Source organism: Acaromyces ingoldii (assembly GCF_003144295.1).
Source record: "Acaromyces ingoldii strain MCA 4198 unplaced genomic scaffold FA10scaffold_1, whole genome shotgun sequence".
Taxonomy (NCBI): domain Eukaryota; kingdom Fungi; phylum Basidiomycota; class Exobasidiomycetes; order Exobasidiales; family Cryptobasidiaceae; genus Acaromyces; species Acaromyces ingoldii.
In genome coordinates this window covers 2,037,588-2,054,287 of record NW_020290247.1, presented here as the reverse complement: position 1 = coordinate 2,054,287, position 16,700 = coordinate 2,037,588, and the positions used below count along the sequence as shown (strand labels likewise).

The 16,700-nt window shown below is 58.3% G+C and overlaps 7 protein-coding genes across 7 annotated transcripts; 2 read left to right on the top strand and 5 right to left on the bottom strand.

The window, feature by feature from the left end:
- Positions 1-26: 26 nt before the first annotated feature.
- On the bottom strand, positions 27-2,331 carry FA10DRAFT_264060 (subtilisin-like protein). The gene is made up of 3 exons (XM_025520492.1): positions 1,254-2,331; positions 764-1,184; positions 27-699 (listed from the first exon to the last, which is right to left on the bottom strand). The coding sequence occupies exons 1-3, from the start codon at positions 2,046-2,048 to the stop codon at positions 149-151; spliced, it is 1,767 nt and encodes a 588-aa protein (XP_025380607.1). The 5' UTR covers positions 2,049-2,331; the 3' UTR covers positions 27-148.
- Positions 2,332-4,876: 2,545 nt separating this feature from the next.
- FA10DRAFT_257702 (pyruvate carboxylase) lies at positions 4,877-8,647 on the bottom strand (the record flags this gene model as incomplete). The annotated part of the gene is made up of 3 exons (XM_025519870.1): positions 4,877-8,275; positions 8,342-8,371; positions 8,438-8,647. The coding sequence occupies 3 exons, from the start codon at positions 8,645-8,647 to the stop codon at positions 4,877-4,879; spliced, it is 3,639 nt and encodes a 1,212-aa protein (XP_025380606.1).
- A 356-nt stretch (positions 8,648-9,003) lies between these two features.
- Positions 9,004-9,651, bottom strand: FA10DRAFT_264058 (hypothetical protein). Its single transcript, XM_025520491.1, has one exon. It carries the CDS (start codon positions 9,607-9,609, stop codon positions 9,448-9,450), a length of 162 nt encoding a protein of 53 aa, XP_025380605.1. The 5' UTR covers positions 9,610-9,651; the 3' UTR covers positions 9,004-9,447.
- A 298-nt stretch (positions 9,652-9,949) lies between these two features.
- On the top strand, positions 9,950-11,012 carry FA10DRAFT_20918 (hypothetical protein). The gene has a single exon (XM_025518464.1). It carries the CDS (start codon positions 10,267-10,269, stop codon positions 10,969-10,971), a length of 705 nt encoding a protein of 234 aa, XP_025380604.1. The 5' UTR covers positions 9,950-10,266; the 3' UTR covers positions 10,972-11,012.
- Positions 11,013-11,655: 643 nt separating this feature from the next.
- On the bottom strand, positions 11,656-12,550 carry FA10DRAFT_277227 (hypothetical protein; the record flags this gene model as incomplete). The annotated part of the gene is made up of 2 exons (XM_025523363.1): positions 12,176-12,550; positions 11,656-12,099 (listed from the first exon to the last, which is right to left on the bottom strand). Coding segments are annotated over exons 1-2 (465 nt in total), but the record flags the coding sequence as incomplete, so codon positions are not given.
- Positions 12,551-12,699: 149 nt separating this feature from the next.
- Positions 12,700-15,654, top strand: FA10DRAFT_264057 (hypothetical protein). The gene is made up of 2 exons (XM_025520490.1): positions 12,700-14,182; positions 14,248-15,654. The coding sequence occupies exons 1-2, from the start codon at positions 12,868-12,870 to the stop codon at positions 15,588-15,590; spliced, it is 2,658 nt and encodes an 885-aa protein (XP_025380602.1). The 5' UTR covers positions 12,700-12,867; the 3' UTR covers positions 15,591-15,654.
- A 75-nt stretch (positions 15,655-15,729) lies between these two features.
- FA10DRAFT_264056 (putative PFY1-profilin) lies at positions 15,730-16,607 on the bottom strand. Its single transcript, XM_025520489.1, has 3 exons — positions 16,392-16,607; positions 16,143-16,280; positions 15,730-16,006 (listed from the first exon to the last, which is right to left on the bottom strand). The coding sequence occupies exons 1-3, from the start codon at positions 16,500-16,502 to the stop codon at positions 15,875-15,877; spliced, it is 381 nt and encodes a 126-aa protein (XP_025380601.1). The 5' UTR covers positions 16,503-16,607; the 3' UTR covers positions 15,730-15,874.
- Between the last annotated feature and the right edge of the window lie 93 nt (positions 16,608-16,700).

The following is a 16,700-nucleotide window of genomic DNA, read 5'->3' as shown; positions in this document are numbered from 1 at the left end:
GACGAGCGGGTTCACATCATTTCATTTCGTTTCTTCGTCGTGATGACATTTGCTTTTGCGGGATTGGGGGGGAGAGTAGGCCCGAGCACAGCTGCCCTTGGTGAGGCGCGGCTCAAGGGTCTTGATGTTCTTTTAGAGGGGAAAGTAATTAGACGCCAAAGGCCGAAGAGAGGAGGTTGAACATGGGCGAGCCCTGGCCCGAGGAGGCGTCCCAGCCCGAGCGAGCGGGGAAGCCAGCGCTCGAACTGCCGCAGCCATACGAGCCACCGCTGGTGATGTCGTTGAGCATCGTCTTGTAAAGGCTGGGCTGGGCCCAACCGATGAGGCCCGAGCCGGCCTTGGTGCGCTTGTCGTTGACGAGGGCAAGGAACGAGGACACGAGGGGAGCCGAGGCCGAGGTGCCGCCAACGGTGGCGCTCCTTCCGTTGTAAATAATGCGGTACTTGGAACCCTGAGCGGCCAAATCGGGGAACACTCGTCCCTTGGTGTTGTAGTTGCCGCCCATCGTTCCAATGGCGCTCTCGTAAGATGCAACCTGGCTAGACTGGTACGAGGGAATAGCAAAGATGTTGGACGCAGCAGCACCCGAGTAGAAGCCAGCCAGGCTCGTGTCGACCATGACCTCGGGTGAGAAGGCTTGAGTGGCACCAACGCTAAGAATGTAAGGGCAGCCGCCGGGGTAAGTGGGGACGAAAGGAGCTGCATGAAAGAAAGCTCGTCAGCTGCAGTGATTTCAAAGGCGACCTCGAGGAGCCATACTCACGGCAAGTGTCGCCATCCTGGCCACCGACACCGTTGTCTCCCGAAGAGACGACGATGGTCGTACCGAGCGAGGTGAGCTTCTGAGCAGCGGTGCACATCGACTGAGCCTGGCTCGAAGTGAACTCGCTCTCGTCAGATCCGTACGAAATGGAGATGACCTTTGGCCGGTTGGTCGAGTCGAAGTTGTTGATGAGGTCGTTGAAGGTGAGGAGGAAGATGTCGCCTGCCGTCTGGCTGTTGCCCTCAGCAATAAAGTTGCTCGTCAGAGGGTAGGTCTGCGAGACGACGGTCTCAACGTCAAGCATGGCCTCGACTCCGGCGTTGCTCTGGTCGTTGGTGGCGCCGTTGCGGAGGACAATGGGAATCTTGTACGAGGCGGCGTTCGACGAGTAAGACTTGAGGAAGTTGGTGAGGTCGGTTTGCTGGAGATCAGGCAAAAAGTCAGTAAAGAAAAAACTTGGACAGCTCGGATGAGGCGCTAGAATACACACCGAGACGTATTGGTCAATGTAACCCATGACTCCAACGTCGGGCCGAGAAGAGCCGGTCGAGGGAGAGTAGCTGGACCTGCCGTAGTAGTCCTTGAGGCACTGAGGCGTGACAGCCGAGGTGCTGCATGACGAGGGCGTAGCACGGCTCTCGAGGAGCTCCACGCTCTCCTGGAAGGCGCGTTCGGCGACTGTCGAGTTGAAGTGGTCGTCTTCGATGACAGCCGTCATGTGACGCACCGAGCCGAAGTTAACCAGGGGGAAAACGTCGCTGACAGCAGCAGCAATCTCCTGGGGGATGGTGAACGACTTTGTCCTTGCGGTTGTGACACCGTTGACGTTGAACTTCTGGAATTGAGCGGCAAACAGCTTGGCCGTCTGCGCAACCGTCGTCTTGACCGTGAGCTGGTCGCCGAACTTGGACGCGGTGATGGCATCATCGGCGATACCTTGAGCCTTGAGATAGCTCTTGACGACATTGGTCGTCTCGTCCGAGGGGCGCGCGTACTGAGCGAGCTCGTCGTCGGTGAGCCACTGTCCATTCGTGGCAGCGATCTGGTTCATGCGCTCCGTAAGGCCGTCCATGTTGGCGCTGGAGAGGGCCATCGTGAACTCAAAGGCGTCGGTATCGATGGCGTTGCCGATCTCCTGCCAGATCTGGGGAATGATCGATGGAGCGCTCTTGACGACGGATCCATCAGCGCGACGAACGGTGTTTGGCGTTGGGTAGGCCAGAGCGGAGCCGGCAAAGGCAATGGCGAGAGTTACGCTCGCCAAGAGCTTCTTTGCACCGAACATGGTGATGAGACTTGGAAATGAAAGTCAGGGAGGGGGAAGTGTGGATAGGGGAGACCAAGGGAGATGTACTGGAGAGGAGGGAGGATGAGTGTTGGTCTCGTCTCGGATTGCTCCTCCAGCCCCTTTTTATGCCTTTCTGGAGAGGATGCTTATCGTGGCGATCGTCCCTGGAGGACCACATGACGCTGACCTATAGCTGCCAAGTCTGAGCTAGTACAAACAGAAACGGAGCCTGTCAATGAACAACTTCCGCAGACCCGTGCCTCCCAGAAGCAACCCTGGGTCACTCTTGCGGCGGCTCGGTCGTCCGGCCGGTATCTCCAACGTGTCTCGCTCACGAACACTAGCGTCGCTTCACCGCACATTAATTGACCCAATTTTTTCCTCTTCCCAGTTGATCCCTTTTAGACTAGGTTAAGAACTCAATCCCTGCTTACGCTCAGAAAGGAAGGTTTGTCCGAGATAGCGTGCCTTCTTCTAGATGACAATTACCGAGCGAGTTGGCCGGGGGCTACATGGAAGCGAAAAGGGTTCGATACACACTCCGACTGACTCCCTTCTTCCCATCGAATGTGGATGCAGCGCAGGGCATTCTAGGACAGGTCTGCAGTGAGATGGCGCCTCAGGGGAGTTTGAAATTCTTTTCTTCAGGCATCATGGAAGGTTAAGTAGAAGACAGCCTGTTGTATGCCCTTTTGCAGCCAAAGGCGCTAAGGTGGGACTGCGTGGACGCCCGCGTCTCGCCATCCCAGAAGGGCAGGACAACAGAACCCACACAAAATGATACATCAACTTGCTTGGGAGATAACGGCCAAAGCCTGCCTTGCAGCGGACGAGCGGCGAAAGAGCCGCGTAATTTGCTGGCGTGTCTGTGACACCTGCGAGCGCTAGCGTGATGCGTCATTATCAATCCGCTTCTACCTTCGGTCCGCTGGACCGCGTGGTCGATTCTATCCCCCGGAATAACAACAATTGATCATCGTACGCAACAAGATCCTTGTGCGCCTTAATTGTGTGTCTCCGGGTGTATCCTCGCTTTTACGGCACCGACGGACGTGCGGCCGTCGCTATCATCATACACCGCCCTTGCCCTTGCTTCCTCGATGGTGCAAGACAGCGTTGTCCCCTCTCTCTCTTTCTGCACGCAGCAACCCCACTCCTACACTAGAGATCCGCCCGCCAACTCAAGGTTATCCTTCAGATTCCATACCTTTTCCCATGCCAATCTCGTCATTAAGGTGGGAAAGGGCTGTGTCCACGGGCCACTGTCCGAGAAGATCTCTTAGAAGATCGCATTTATAACTCAGGAACTGAACCTTTCCCCAATTCCTGTCCCTTATCGTAGAGTGTGTAGAGTGAGGCCAATTTGTCAACGCGAGACCGTGGGTGGTCAATTAACCGTCTTCTTCTAGCGCACTTCTCTCTCGACCTGGAAATCGGAACCTTTTTTTTTCTTCTTTCCGCGGGCGTCACTTCAGGGAAGGAGCTTCTGCACGCATAGAGAACCGGAAGGTGCTCCGAGCAAGGCAAACGAAGTTCGGATAATCACATGAACAAGCAAGACCGGTCGAAGTCTAGACCTCGAGGAACTCAAAGTGCGGCCCCTTTGAGACCATCGATAAGGCGCGAGGGGCGGCCGAAGACCTTTCTGCTGTGAGGCACCACGAAGGTATCAGCAAGCATTCAATCGGTGGCAAGCGCCACGCTTAAAGCGCGGACGTCTTCGCGGATGTCCGGGCTCACGGATGCGTAGTCCGTCCACTGCTTCATGAATCCGAGGCAAGACGCTAGCAGTTAAGCCACCTTCCTGAACAGTCGCGTAGAATGGAAGCTGTCCCCGGGAGTGGGGGAGGTGGATACAAGGAAAGCAACCTCGCCCCGTCGATTCCGCGAAAAGCTCAAGCAGTTCGCTTTGAAAGTTGCGGGCATAGGGCCCACGTGCACAGCGTTCAGTTTGGTCAAGCCTTATCCGGCCTGGGTCATATTCGGCTTGGGTCTCGTGGGGTGCCAGTGGTGGCAGCGCTTGGCCTTTGAGGAAATTTAAAGAAACGTGGGGCATCGGAGGTGTCTTCTCCGCTCTCAGAGGCATGAGCTGGCTCAGGGCAGTCAGCTTCAGTATAGCGAATGTGGCCACAGCTGTTGCAAGCTAGGCGAGGATATTCCTCAAAGTTGTGTCGAACAATCAAGACCGTGGAGTGGGCGAACAGAACCCCCGGAGCTCTGGATGGGTAGAAGCAGGCGTCAATGGCCGTAAGCTCGGAGCCGCAGCATTTCTGGCAGAGCGCGCCAGTACTCGTTCCAGACCCCTCGGAGCTTGGACAAGCCAATCGTGAGACGAGAAACATCGCGATGGCTGCCCTTGACTTCCTTACGGCGAACGGAAGGAAATCTGTTTCGGCTGTTTTTTGTTTTTGTTTTTGTTTCTGAGAGGTATCTTTGAATTCTGCATGTTTCGGCCGAAAAAATAAGAGGATGACGGGGCTCGAACCCGCAACGTTCGAGGTTTTGAAATATTTCAAAGAACAAAAATCCTACTTAGAAAGTAGAAACTCGATACGCTACCATTGCGCCACATCCCCATGGTTCTACGCTACGGTGAGGGGTCTGTATATAATCCTTCCAAGTCTCCCCGTATTTCTCCCTTCAAAATCTCATCTTCTGATGCATCAGCGCACGCACCCCTTCCCTCCCCACAGTTCTGCGGCGGAACATTTGGATCATCATTCTTCTTTCCTTCCTGAGAGCCACTTTATTTACTATCACTTGCTAGCTACGGATCACACGACTCGAAACAAGATATATAAGGTGCCAGAGATTGCGGTCGCCGATCACTCGTGCTTGATTTCCATCAAGAGGTCGCCCTGGCTCACCGAGTCGTTTGCGGCGACGACGATGCGCTCGACCTTGCCCGAGACGGGTGCACTGACGACAGTGTCCATCTTCATGGCGCTCATGACGACGAGGGGGTCGCCGGCCTTGACGTTGCCACCCTCTTGCACCCTCACCTCGACGCAGACGCCCGAGAGCGGGGAGCCCACCGAGCCGGGGTCGGCCGACGCCTTTTCCCTTCGCTCGGTGCCGACCGAGGCCTTGCGGTCGTCCACGACGATGGACCTGGGCTCCGAGTTGAGCTCAAAGTAGACCTCGCGCTGCGCCGTCTCGGACAAGACACCGACGGCAAGCAGTCGGACGATGAGGAGCTTTCCGCGCTCAATGTAGGCGTGGATCTCTTCGCCCTCCCTTGGCTTGCCCAGGAAGTAGCGTGTGGGCAGGTTCGACAGGTCGCCATACTGCTCGATAAAGTCCTGGAACTGCTCAAAGACCTTGGGGTAAAGGGCCCACGAGATAGCATCCGTCGTCGAGAAGTTGCGGTTGTAGCGCTTGGCCAGGTCCTTCTTGATCTTGACGAAGTCTGCGGGCTCGAGATCGGCGCCTGGCCGGCCCTCAACCTTCTTGCGGCCGCGGAGCAGCTTGTCGCGGAACTCAGGGAAGCCGCCAGGGGGCACACCCAGTCTGCCCTGGAAGTACTCGTAGACGGACTCAGGCAGGTCGAGCTTGTCAACCTTGTCGACAAAGTCCTTCGGGCTCATCTCGTTGGCCACGAGGAACTGGGCAAGGTCACCGCAGACCTTGGACGAAGGCGTGACCTTGACAATGTCGCCGAGGAGCTGGTTGGCGTGGATGTAGGCATCCTTGATCTGGTTCCACTGCTCGCCCAGGCCATTTGCCTCGCACTGCATGCGCAGGTTCGTGTACTGGCCACCCGGCATCTCGTGGTCAAAGACCGAAGAGTCGGATGCCCGGAGGTTGGCCTCGAAGCACGAGTAGAGGTTGCGAACTTGGGTCCAGTACAGGTTGAGGTTCTGGATGTCTTCGTGTCGGATACCGGGACCGAGGCCAGTCTGCTCAAGGGCGCTGACGAGGGCGCCCATGGAGGGCTGCGAAGTGAGACCAGACATCGAGTCGATGGCGACATCGACGACGTCAGCACCAGCCTCGGCACAGGCCAGCATGCTCGACAGTGCAATGCCGGCAGTGTCGTGCGAGTGGACATGGATGACCAGGTCGGGGTACTTTTTACGGATGCCGCCGACGAGGAGCCTGGCCGCGGCGGGCTTCAGCAGACCAGCCATGTCCTTGATGCCGAGAATGTGGATGCCCATCTTGACGAGCTCATCGGTGAGGTTGAGGTAGTAGTCGAGAGTGTACTTGGGGTGTTTCTTGGGGTTGGCGACGTCGCCCGTGTAGCACAGCGTTCCTTCGACGACACCGCCGGCCTTCTTGGCAGCGTCGATACCAAGACGAAGCGAGTCAATGGCGTTGAGCGAGTCAAAGACTCGGAAGATGTCGAGACCGTTCTCGACGGCCTTCTTGGAGAACTCGTAGATGACGTTGTCTGGGTAGGACGTGTAGCCGACTGCGTTGGCACCACGGACGAGGGCCTGGAAGGGAATGTTGGGGACGAGCTTCCTGAGCTTGCGGAGGCGTTCCCAGGGGTCCTCGTACAGGAAGCGCATGGCCACATCAAAGGTAGCACCGCCCCAGCACTCGAGCGAGAAGGCATTCTTGAGCACGTGCGACGTCTCCTTTGCAATGTTGACCATGTCAATCGTGCGCAGCCGGGTGGCGAACAGGCTCTGGTGGGCATCACGCCAGGTGGTGTCCATGATGAGGGTGCCCTTGTATGCGCGGACAGCCTTGGCAAAGGCCTCGGGGCCTTCGTTGACGATGATGTTTCGCCATCCTTCCTGGCAAGGGTGGCTGGTGTCCAGGGGCTTTGATGGATCCTTTGGATCGGTAAAGGCAGGGATCTGGATCTCGTCCTTGAGGCCCGGTTCGCCATCCTGACCAGCGATGGAGCTGCCATTGACGGCCATGTCTCCAATGTATGCCAGCAGCTTCTGAGCACGGTTCTTGGAGGGGACCAGCTTGAAGAGCTCGGGCGTGTCGTCGATCATCGTCGTCCAGGTCCTGGCCTCAGCAAAGGCTTCGTGGGTCAAGAGACGGAACAGGAAGGGGATGTTGGTCTTGACGCCACGGATACGGAACTCGACGAGAGCCCGAAGCATCTTGCGGCGAGCCACCTCGTAGGTTGCACCACGGCAGGTGACTTTGACGAGCAGCGAGTCGTAGTGAGGCGTGATCTGGGCACCAGCAAAGCCGGAACCGGCGTCGAGACGAACACCGTTACCACCAGCCGAACGGTAGACCTCGATCCTGCCCGTGTCCGGGGCAAAGTTCAGCGCTGGGTCTTCAGTCGTGATACGGCACTGGATGGCAGCACCGCGCTTCTGGATCGTCTGCTGCGACAGGCCAAGGTCCTCGAGGGTGGCACCGGCGGCAATCTGAATCTGGGCGCCGACAATGTCGATGCCGGTAATCTCCTCGGTGATGGTGTGCTCGACCTGCAACCGAGGGTTGATCTCGATGAAGTAGTGACGGCCCTGCTGGTCAACGAGGAACTCGCACGTTCCTGCGTTACGATAGTTTGCCGTCTTTGCCAGCTTGACGGCATCGTTGAGGATGTTCTGGCGCGTCTCGTCGGGCAAGTTGCTGGCGGGCGCCACCTCGACGACCTTCTGGTGGCGACGCTGGACCGAGCAGTCACGTTCAAACAGATGGACGACGTTGCCCTGGCCATCGGCGAGAATCTGGACCTCGATGTGCTTTGGCCGGTCAAGGAAGCGCTCGATAAAGACGGTTGGGTCACCAAATGCGTTTTGGGCCTCGGACTTCGCGCGAGCAAAAGACTCTTCAAACTCTTCCTGGTTTCGCACCACACGCATACCGCGGCCACCACCTCCCATGGCGGCCTTGATGATGACGGGGAAGCCGACTTCCTCGACAAAGCCGGCCGCATCGGTGTACTTTTCAATCGGGCCCGGCGTACCAGGCACGATAGACACACCGGCCTTCTTGGCCAAGTCTCTGGCCTTTGTCTTGTCTCCCAAGCCATCGATTGTCTCGGGCCGGGGTCCAATGAAGGCGATGCCGGCTTCTTCCACAGCTTTTGCAAACTCTGGATTCTCCGACAGGAAGCCGTAACCCGGGTGGATCATGTCGACGCCGTGGTCGACGGCCAGCTGAACAATCTCGGGAATGTTGAGGTAGGCCTGGATCGGGTTGAGGCCTTTGCCAACCTGGTAGGCCTCGTCGGCCTTGTACCTGTGCGCCGTCATGCGGTCCTCGAAGCTGTAGATCGAGACGGTCGTCATGGCCAGCTCGTGCTGTGGAGACGTAAGTTGTTAGCTTCTTTCCTGTAAATCAATCGTATCGCAAGTGGGCCTGCTCACAGCTGTGCGGAAGATACGAATGGCGATTTCCTATGGGATGGAGAAGAAAGACTTCAGAAGAACATCAAGATGGTGTACTTGGACGGTCGTACTCACACCTCGGTTGGCAACCATGAGCTTCTTGAGCTGGCCATCGTTGGAGGCTTCGCCATGCATGCCACGCCTGATGCGGTTAATCGTCGGGGGAAGCCCATGGGCGGTATGGGTGCCCGGGGTGCCGGGAGTGCTGTCAAAGCTCGGGTCGACGAAGACGCTCTTCGACGTGCCCTTTGGGGCTTGTGCCGTCTCTGGCTCGAGGGGTGGCATCCTTTCCTTTCGTCTTCTCTATCAGGGGAGAACGGAAATACTAATAGGAGAGGGTTGCGCTGTCTGGAGGAGGAGTGGAGGAGGAAAGAGGTTGGGGGGGATGGAGATGAGCCACAGTGTCGGGTGGGAAGAGGAAGATGGAGGTCTGTGTCCTGGGCTCGCGCCCGAAAAGGCCGTGCATTTCCAAATCGCGCTCTTTGCTTCGCCCGGACGAATCTCTCGGTTACTACCGTACTACTACTACTACTGACTAGCAGCTGACTCTTTAGACTGCTGCCCAAAACAGCCACGCTATTACTTTATATCCTCCCGCATTTCCCTATTTGTCTTCCCTATTTTTAAATTGGCATCCTTTTCACAATCCGTTGTCCTTTTCCTGGCTCCCCCCCAAGACAACTTGATGACTTGGTGGAGTTCAGCCGTGAAAATGATCTCGCCGGCCAAGAATCCAAACGAGGGGCCTCTGAACGGACACTTTTCCATCCGGCGAAGATCGACCCATTCATGCTTTGGCCATGATCCGGGAATGGAAAAAGATGGGGAAGACCAAGGGAGGCGCGGTGCGCGCGTGACCCGGACCCGGTACTCGCCCGACCTCTGAGCCGGCATCGCCCCGGCGTGTGTGGTTGTGTAGCACTTCCGTCCAACAACAGCTCCACAACCGGAATTGAGAATAGAAACGCGCAAGTACCTAGCCTCACTACTAGCGCGTCGCCTCGATCTGGAAGACCCCTCACCCACCACACACACAACCCCCGTCTTCATCCGATGCCATGCGCCAGAGCAAGCCACCAACTCACCTATACCGGTGCCAAAAAGGGGGAAGGGTTGAGCGAGCGAGCGAGAGAAAGACGTGCTGAGCGATGCCTTTCTCTCGTGAGTGGAGTGGAGAAGAAGGTGAAGAAGAAGAGAACAAGGATGCACAAGAGAAGCGGAAAGATGGGTTCCCAGATAAGGAGCATTTTCTTCTTCTTGGCCTGTCATACACAACAATGATATCTGGATTGCATATTTCTCTTCTTTTTTGTGTGTCTACAGATCGACCGCGCTCGATAAGGCCTTATCTACGACACGACTGGCTGGAAGAAAAAAAAAAAGCGCGCGACGATCGTGGGCATCATAATTGGGAGAAAGGCTGACGTAGAGGTGGGTAGAGAATGAGACGAACTAGAAACGGACGGATTGAATACAAAGTGTCTACGACGGTGGAGCGATGGACCGGGGGAGGGGGTAAAGAAGAGAAGAAAAAGAAGAAGTTAACGACGGGGCAATGCTACCGTCTTCGTCGCTTGGAACCGCTCTTGCGAATGTTGATGAGGTCGGCCTCGATCTCAAAGTCGCGCGCGCTCGTCAACTGGCCCACGCTCTTGCCCTGATCCCACCGAAGGCGGCCTGCGCCGCTGGTTACTGCAGCGGCAGCGGCAGCAGCAGCAGCCGAAGCGGCCGCAGATGCAGCAGCGCGTGAAGTGCCGTCGTCGTCGCCACCGTCGCCGTCAGCGCCCGAGCCAGAGGCTGTGTTGACGGCGGCGGCAGCAGCGGCAGCAGCAGCTGCCGATGTCTTTGCGGCCTTTTTCTTGTTTTTGTTCTGCTGGTGCATCAGCTGGCCGCGGAGACCAGACATGTACGAGCTGTCGCCCATGCCTCCACCGACACCAGCGAGGTGGAGCATGCCCGCGCCGGGACCGGCAATGTCAAAGTTGGAAGGCGGCAGGGATGCGATGCCCGCTGATGGACCCGCTCCAAAGGCAAAGCCCGACAGCTCCGCAAGGGAGCCAGCGAGGCCGTTGCTCTGCCCCGCGTCTGCGCCTCCGCCCCGGCTGTTGGGCGTCGTGGTGCCGTCGGCGCTCGATGCACCCGCGAGCATGAGTCCGAGCGAGGAGCCAGGGCTATCGCGGTGGGTAATACCAGCGCGCGCGGCCATCGAAAGTGGCCCCGCCGCGTCCTGTTCGTTGCCGGTGTCTCCGCCACTGCCGCCAGCTGCACCTCCGCCCACCCCGCCGCCGCCGCCGCCGCGTCTGGATGATGCTGCAGTGCCCTTGTTCCTGAGTTTCCGCGTAGCATGGGGTCGATTCGAAGCGTCCAAGAATGTGTCTGATTCGAAAGGGAAAACAAAGGACGCAAATCAGCGTCATCCTTCTCTCTTTCTAAGAGCTGGAGAGGTGCGCCTGCATCTAGACTACTCACCGGCCAGACTGCCTTCGCCGCCCTCCTTTTCTTCGCGCAGCCGAGTCCGCCGCTCGTGCACGGCGGCGAGGAGCCTCTCGCGGACGGCCTTCTTGGCGCTCTTGGCCTCGTCCTCGACCTTTTGGCGTTCCTGCTCGTAGGCGCTCCGTGCGCTCTCGACCTGGTGCGCGTGGAGGAGGGCCGACTGGCGAAGCTGGGCGTCGCGCTCGAGAGTGAGCCGCGTCAGGGCGAGGAGATAGCTGCGGGAGAGCGAGGGCGAGAGGAGGAGCACCGACGAGTTGTGGGCAAAGACGTGTTGCATGTCGTTGTACAAACTGTGGAATAAGACTTGTCAGTCAGTGGCCTGCTGCCTGCCCGAAAGAGGTGGGAGAAGAGGGCGCTCCTACCAGCCCTAAATGCGTGCGAGACTCACATGTCCCTGTTCTCCATAGTGTCCCAGTGGACCCGGTGTATGCGGTCGACGACCTCCTTGCGCTTCTTGACCTTTTTGCTCTCCTGCAGTGGCTCGTCGAGGGCCGCCTGGGCCGCCTTCTCGGCCGCGGCAGCCGCCTTTGCGCTCGCCTGGGCCTGGGCAGAGGGGCCGGCGGCCTGCTTGTCGTTGGTGCGCTTCTTGGCAACCGTGGCGCCGCCCCGGGCCGAGGTGGAAGCTTGGTCGCGATCCTTTGCCGTGCTGCGCTTGTAGCCTGGCGCGGCGCCCTGGCCGGGGTGGGGGCCCAGTGGAGGGGCCTGTGGTGGCAGCGAAGCGGGGTGGGTGGGAGCGTATGCGCCTGTCCCGGCAGCCCCTGCACCTCCTGCACCTCCTCCTCCACCACCACCACCACCTCCCCCTCCCCCTCCTCCTCCCCGGCGAGGAGCAGCCTGGTGCGGTTGTGCGGCGTAGTCACGGGGATGGGAGGGTGCGTAGTTAGCCGGGTGCTGGAGCTGATGTTGTGACTGCGGCTGCTGCTGTTGCTGCTGCTGTTGGTGATGATGTGCGTGGATGGACTGCGAAGATGCTGCTGGGCCGTGGCCTAGAGGGCCAGGTCCAAAGCCACCACTGGGATGGGCAGCGGCTAGCTGTGCTTCGTAGCGCTGCTGCTCTGCGATACCATTGGCAACAAGCTGCTGCTGCTGCTGCTGCTGCTGCTGTTGGACGGCCCCGCTGTTGGGCGGGGGCTGGTAGGGCGGATAGGGAGCAGAGCCCGAAGCGTAGTGGTGGCTGGGCACCGACCCAGCATGCATGTGGTAGGGAGCATAGTGTGGGGCTGGAGCAGCGGCAGCAGCATAGTCTGTGCGAGCCAACGAGGTGAAGTGGGTCAGCATACAGCCTCACGCGCCTTTACGCGCTCCGTTCGCTCGACTCACGCTGAGGTGGATAGCCCGCCATGGTGCCGGCGCCTTGGCTTCTTCTTGTGCTGGTCGCTTTCGCTTCTTCTCTCTACCTAATTCGTCTGCCGCGATAGGTGGTGGCCGAGAGGCGGGGGAGTGAGCTTTGAAAGGGGGCAAGGCGAACTGAGACAAAGGGAAAAAAAAGGAAGTGGTGGATGGGATAAGGTGCAGTGCGGCCTTGTAGGGCAGGAAAGGTAGAGTTGCGATGAAGTGGGCGCGGGCACTGTGATGCAGTCCGAGTGGCGGTCGGTGTGTAGAGCAGTGGCGAGCCAAGCCGCGCGGCGATTGGGCCCGGAAGAGAAGCTGGAGACAGTACTAGTAGTGGCTGGGGAGGAGGACGACACAACGAACTCGCCGGCCTCCAGGGATTGCCTGGAAACTCGCGCCTTCAGTGCGCTCGATCCCGCCGAGGGCGCTCACGTGTGTTTTCTTCAGGTCGGGCTAACGGATGCATTTCTTGAATTTTTATTTTCTCGAGTCTTTGAGTCTGTCAGCCTGATCTATCTGACACAGAGAGAAGGCTAAGAACGAATTCGGGGTGGAGAAAAAAGGGAGAGAAAAAAGGACCCTCACCAATCTGGCATCTCCATCAACTCGAGTGCCAAGTTGGGTGCTGCCTTGGCCCATTGCTGCGAGGCGTAGAAAGCTGCTGGCGACCGTCAACCACCATGGTCGCCGCATCGGGCCGAACACTCTTGCGACAGCACAAGCCATTCGCCGAGTGCTCGAGCCATGCTGTCAGGCGCTACGAGCCCCCGAGGCGCTTCCAAGGCTCTTACGGAGGCGCCGCATTGACGACGGCCGTGGGAAGAAGCTACAGGCAGTCGGCACCAGGTAGCCAGGGAGACGAGCGATATCTCATCATTAGATCCTTCTTCTCGGGCATCGCTGATGGGATCAAAAGAAACGAGCGAGTCCCCAAATATGTCTCGCTACGGTCTCGAGGCTTTTCCTCGTCCAGCCTCCGAGCAAGCGATGGGAAGCCGCCGCCGCCGCCGCCTGGCCCGCGCGATGCAGACCAACAAAAAGGCCAGAAGATCGAGCAGCCCGACCATAGATATACTGCACCCTTCCACAACTATCCTAGAACACTCCGAGAGCTCGCGATGCGAGCGAGGAGCGAGGTTCAGCAGAATGAACAAGGAAGCAGTAGTGAAGGGCCACCGGTGGATCCGGCTCATAACCCGTCTGAACACGACAAGCACGATACCACCGGTCCATCTTCTCCAACGTCGACGAGCTCGACCTCGCGCTGGACACGGCCGCGGCCACCTTCCAAGGAGGACCTCTTGCGAATCACCCAAGGCTTCTGGACCCGCATGCGCATCCGATTCAAGTGGTTTACCATCCGCGGCTTTCGGCGCTTCAATGCCGACGACATCAGCGCCTTCTTCACCTTGGGAGGGCTGGGAACCATTCTCTGGATCGCCATTGGCACAACGACGTTTGTGTCTGTCGTCTTTGCCGCCTTGAATGCGCTCAATATGCAGGAGTGGATAGCGCGCAAGATCGCAGACTACCTCACCTCGGAGACGGGTGTCACCGTCATCTTTGAGAGCGCAATCGTGCCCAAGTGGAAGGACTCGCGAATCTGCTTCCAGAATGTCTTTATTTCTCGAAGGGCATACGGCCACGATGTCGAGACGCTGCGAGAGGAGCGCTTGGCACTCCGTCGCGGCTCGCGCCAGGAGAGACGTCGTCGCATGACGGCATTCACAGCCGGCCAGGGCATGGCCTGGGAGGGCACCGACATTGAAGACCGCTACGGCATCCAGCATGACGATAGTGAGGTGGCACCGCCCATGTCCGACAGGGCTCGTGGCGAAGAGTTGGTTGAGAGCGAGGTGCTGGATGTGCGCAACAATTACACCATGTTCGATCTCAACGTCGACAGCATCGATGTCAAGCTCAGCTTCAGCCGGTGGTTCGATGGGAAGGGTCTCATCGAAGATGCCGTCGTGCAAGGTGTTCGGGGTATCATAGGTGAGTGTGCGCGCCCCACAAAACTTGTAGTCTGGGTGACGTTCTCTCATCCTACCTCGTTGCAGACCGTCGCAATGTTTTTTGGGACCCCGAAAAGCCTTATGACCCGCGTGCAGCCCGGAGACAGGCAAAGCATGGCGACTTTGAGCTCGCCTCGCTAATGGTGTCTGACTTTCTCGTCACGGTCTACCAGCCCGGGGACTTCCGACCGTTCAACCTCAGCGTATTCGAGGCAGCTGTCCCTCGTCTTCGCAAGCAGTGGCTCTTTTACGACCTGCTCAGCGCAGACCGAATCACTGGCCAGATCGACGGCTGCCTCTTTAGCCTGCACAAGCCCCAGAGCATTGGCCGCACAACGGGACGAGAACGGGAGATCATGTCTGGACGGTGGAAGACGCTGTCTCGCCTGAGAGTCGACGGTGTCAACTTTGACCATATCCAGAACCAGTCTGACCTCCACGGACCCGTCTCCTGGATCCTTTCGGGCAAATTTGATGTCGTGGCCGACATCAAGTTTCCCCGCGACATTTCGACGGACATTGACATCAATGTCATCCTTTCCGAGATGTTTGACAACATCACCCATGCCGTCTCGGGAGACCCTTGGGATCGCAACCCTGTGCCCGACGATGCGCCGATTCCCGGCCAACACCGCCTCAGTGGACCAGCGATCGAGGCGCCTGTGACGACCGTAGGACCTGCTGCCGAGGAAGCTTGGCGACAGAAGGCCGAGGAGATGGAAAAGCAAAAGAGCGAAGAGGGCAGAAAGAAGCGAGGCGAGAGGCGGCGGAGAGGAGCAGTGGCGGCGGCGGAACAAGCTGGCACCACCGCAAACACCAAAATTCAGACAGACGCCGAATCTTTGGCAGTGTCCCCTGTCCCTTCCTCATCGCCATCCCCGTCTGCTCCGCCGTCGACAGCGTCAAGAGGGCATGTCGAGACTTCGGAGACGAAGAGCCATGCTATGCACCCGGCCAGCGTCATCATCGACCTCGAAGTGCGATTCAAAGACATCAAGGCGGCCGTACCCCTCTTTTCCAGCGATCTCACCTATAGGACGCAGACATTTGTGCGGCCCATTGTGGCCTTCATGAACGCCAACCATACCCTGATTCCCGTCCACTGCCGCGTGGTCATGGATCTGAGCGAGTTTGACGGCTCCATGGATCTGGCTCAGACAGGCTTGCTCCCTGTGGTCTCGGACAAAATCTACCAGGCCTTGGCCAACCATGTGACATCACAGCGGGCAAACGGCCAGAGGATGAGGAGCGTCTCGACGTGGTGGCTCAAGCTGGCCATGGACAACGCGTTGCAAGCCGCCGTCCTCGTACGGGACTCGCTGGCCAGTCGCTTGCAGACTGCCTCGTCATCGGAATCAATGACGCTGGCCGAGAATAGGCAGCAATAGTAGCTTCGGTCCATGTACTGTACTTGTATCTAACCTCCTGCAAGCCATTTCACCCTTCTTCCCTCTTCCCGCAGGTTTTCTGGTATATGCGTGATTGTCTGCTGTTGATTCTCGACGGACAATTTGTCAAACAGAATTTCCCTCTAGTCAAGTGCCCTCCCAGCTTCATTCCTTCTCTCCTTTGGGCAACTGCAGAGTGATTCAAGGCAGAGCGCTCGTCTTGTTGCAAGTGTCTGGGTGATGCGAGCGCTCTGCCGTGGCTCCGGCAGCTTGATCCGCTGCGCTCAGTAGCCCTGGTTGATAAGGTAGTCGCCCAGGTCCTCGACCGTCTTGGTCGCTTGACCCGGCACGATTGGCGACGTGTACCGGCAAATGAGGACAGCCTGATTCGTCTTTACGCATACAAGTCCATCGGCCTGTATGAGCCCAGCACTGTTGTCAGCCTCCTGCCCACCTCTACCTTCCCTTTGTCGAGAGCTCTTTTCCCCTTCCCCGACGAGGGAGACAACGAGGCTTCGCAAAGAAAAAGAACACCGTGTGACTCCGACTCACCCCGGCCTTTCCGTAGATGCTCCGGTCATTTGCCGAGAGGGTAAAGTACTTCTTGCCTGCAATAAAGATGCCGGCCTCTAGGAGCTTGCTGGCGTCGTCAAACCCGGCAATGAGCGCCGACTGCTCTTCGGCAGTGAGCTAGAAAGCCCGCCGGAGGGAGGGGGAGATGGGGGGTCAGTATATGCCTACAGCCCAAAAGAGAAGGGCCTGTGAGAGCTCAAGGTGTGAGGAGTGGGGGAAGTTACTCACTGTGAAGCCAGAGCTGGACGCCCAGACGCCGCCCTTGAGACCAATGATGGCCGCCTGCGTCACGTTGCCCGTCCCCACGAGGTTGGTGTCGACGTAGCTTTGCCAAGACATGGTTACGAGGTCCTTGTATGACTGTCTGCGCGCGTGTTGCGAGGGTGTTGGTTTGACTTTGCCTTGCCTGAGGGGATTGGAAGGAGAGGATTGGAGAAATGTAAATGCGGCCCGCCTCTAGAGTAGTAGTAGATGTATCCCTCTGTGTCTCTCCCTCCTCTAGGCGAAACACACGTGAAGCTTTAGTGAGAATGGGCT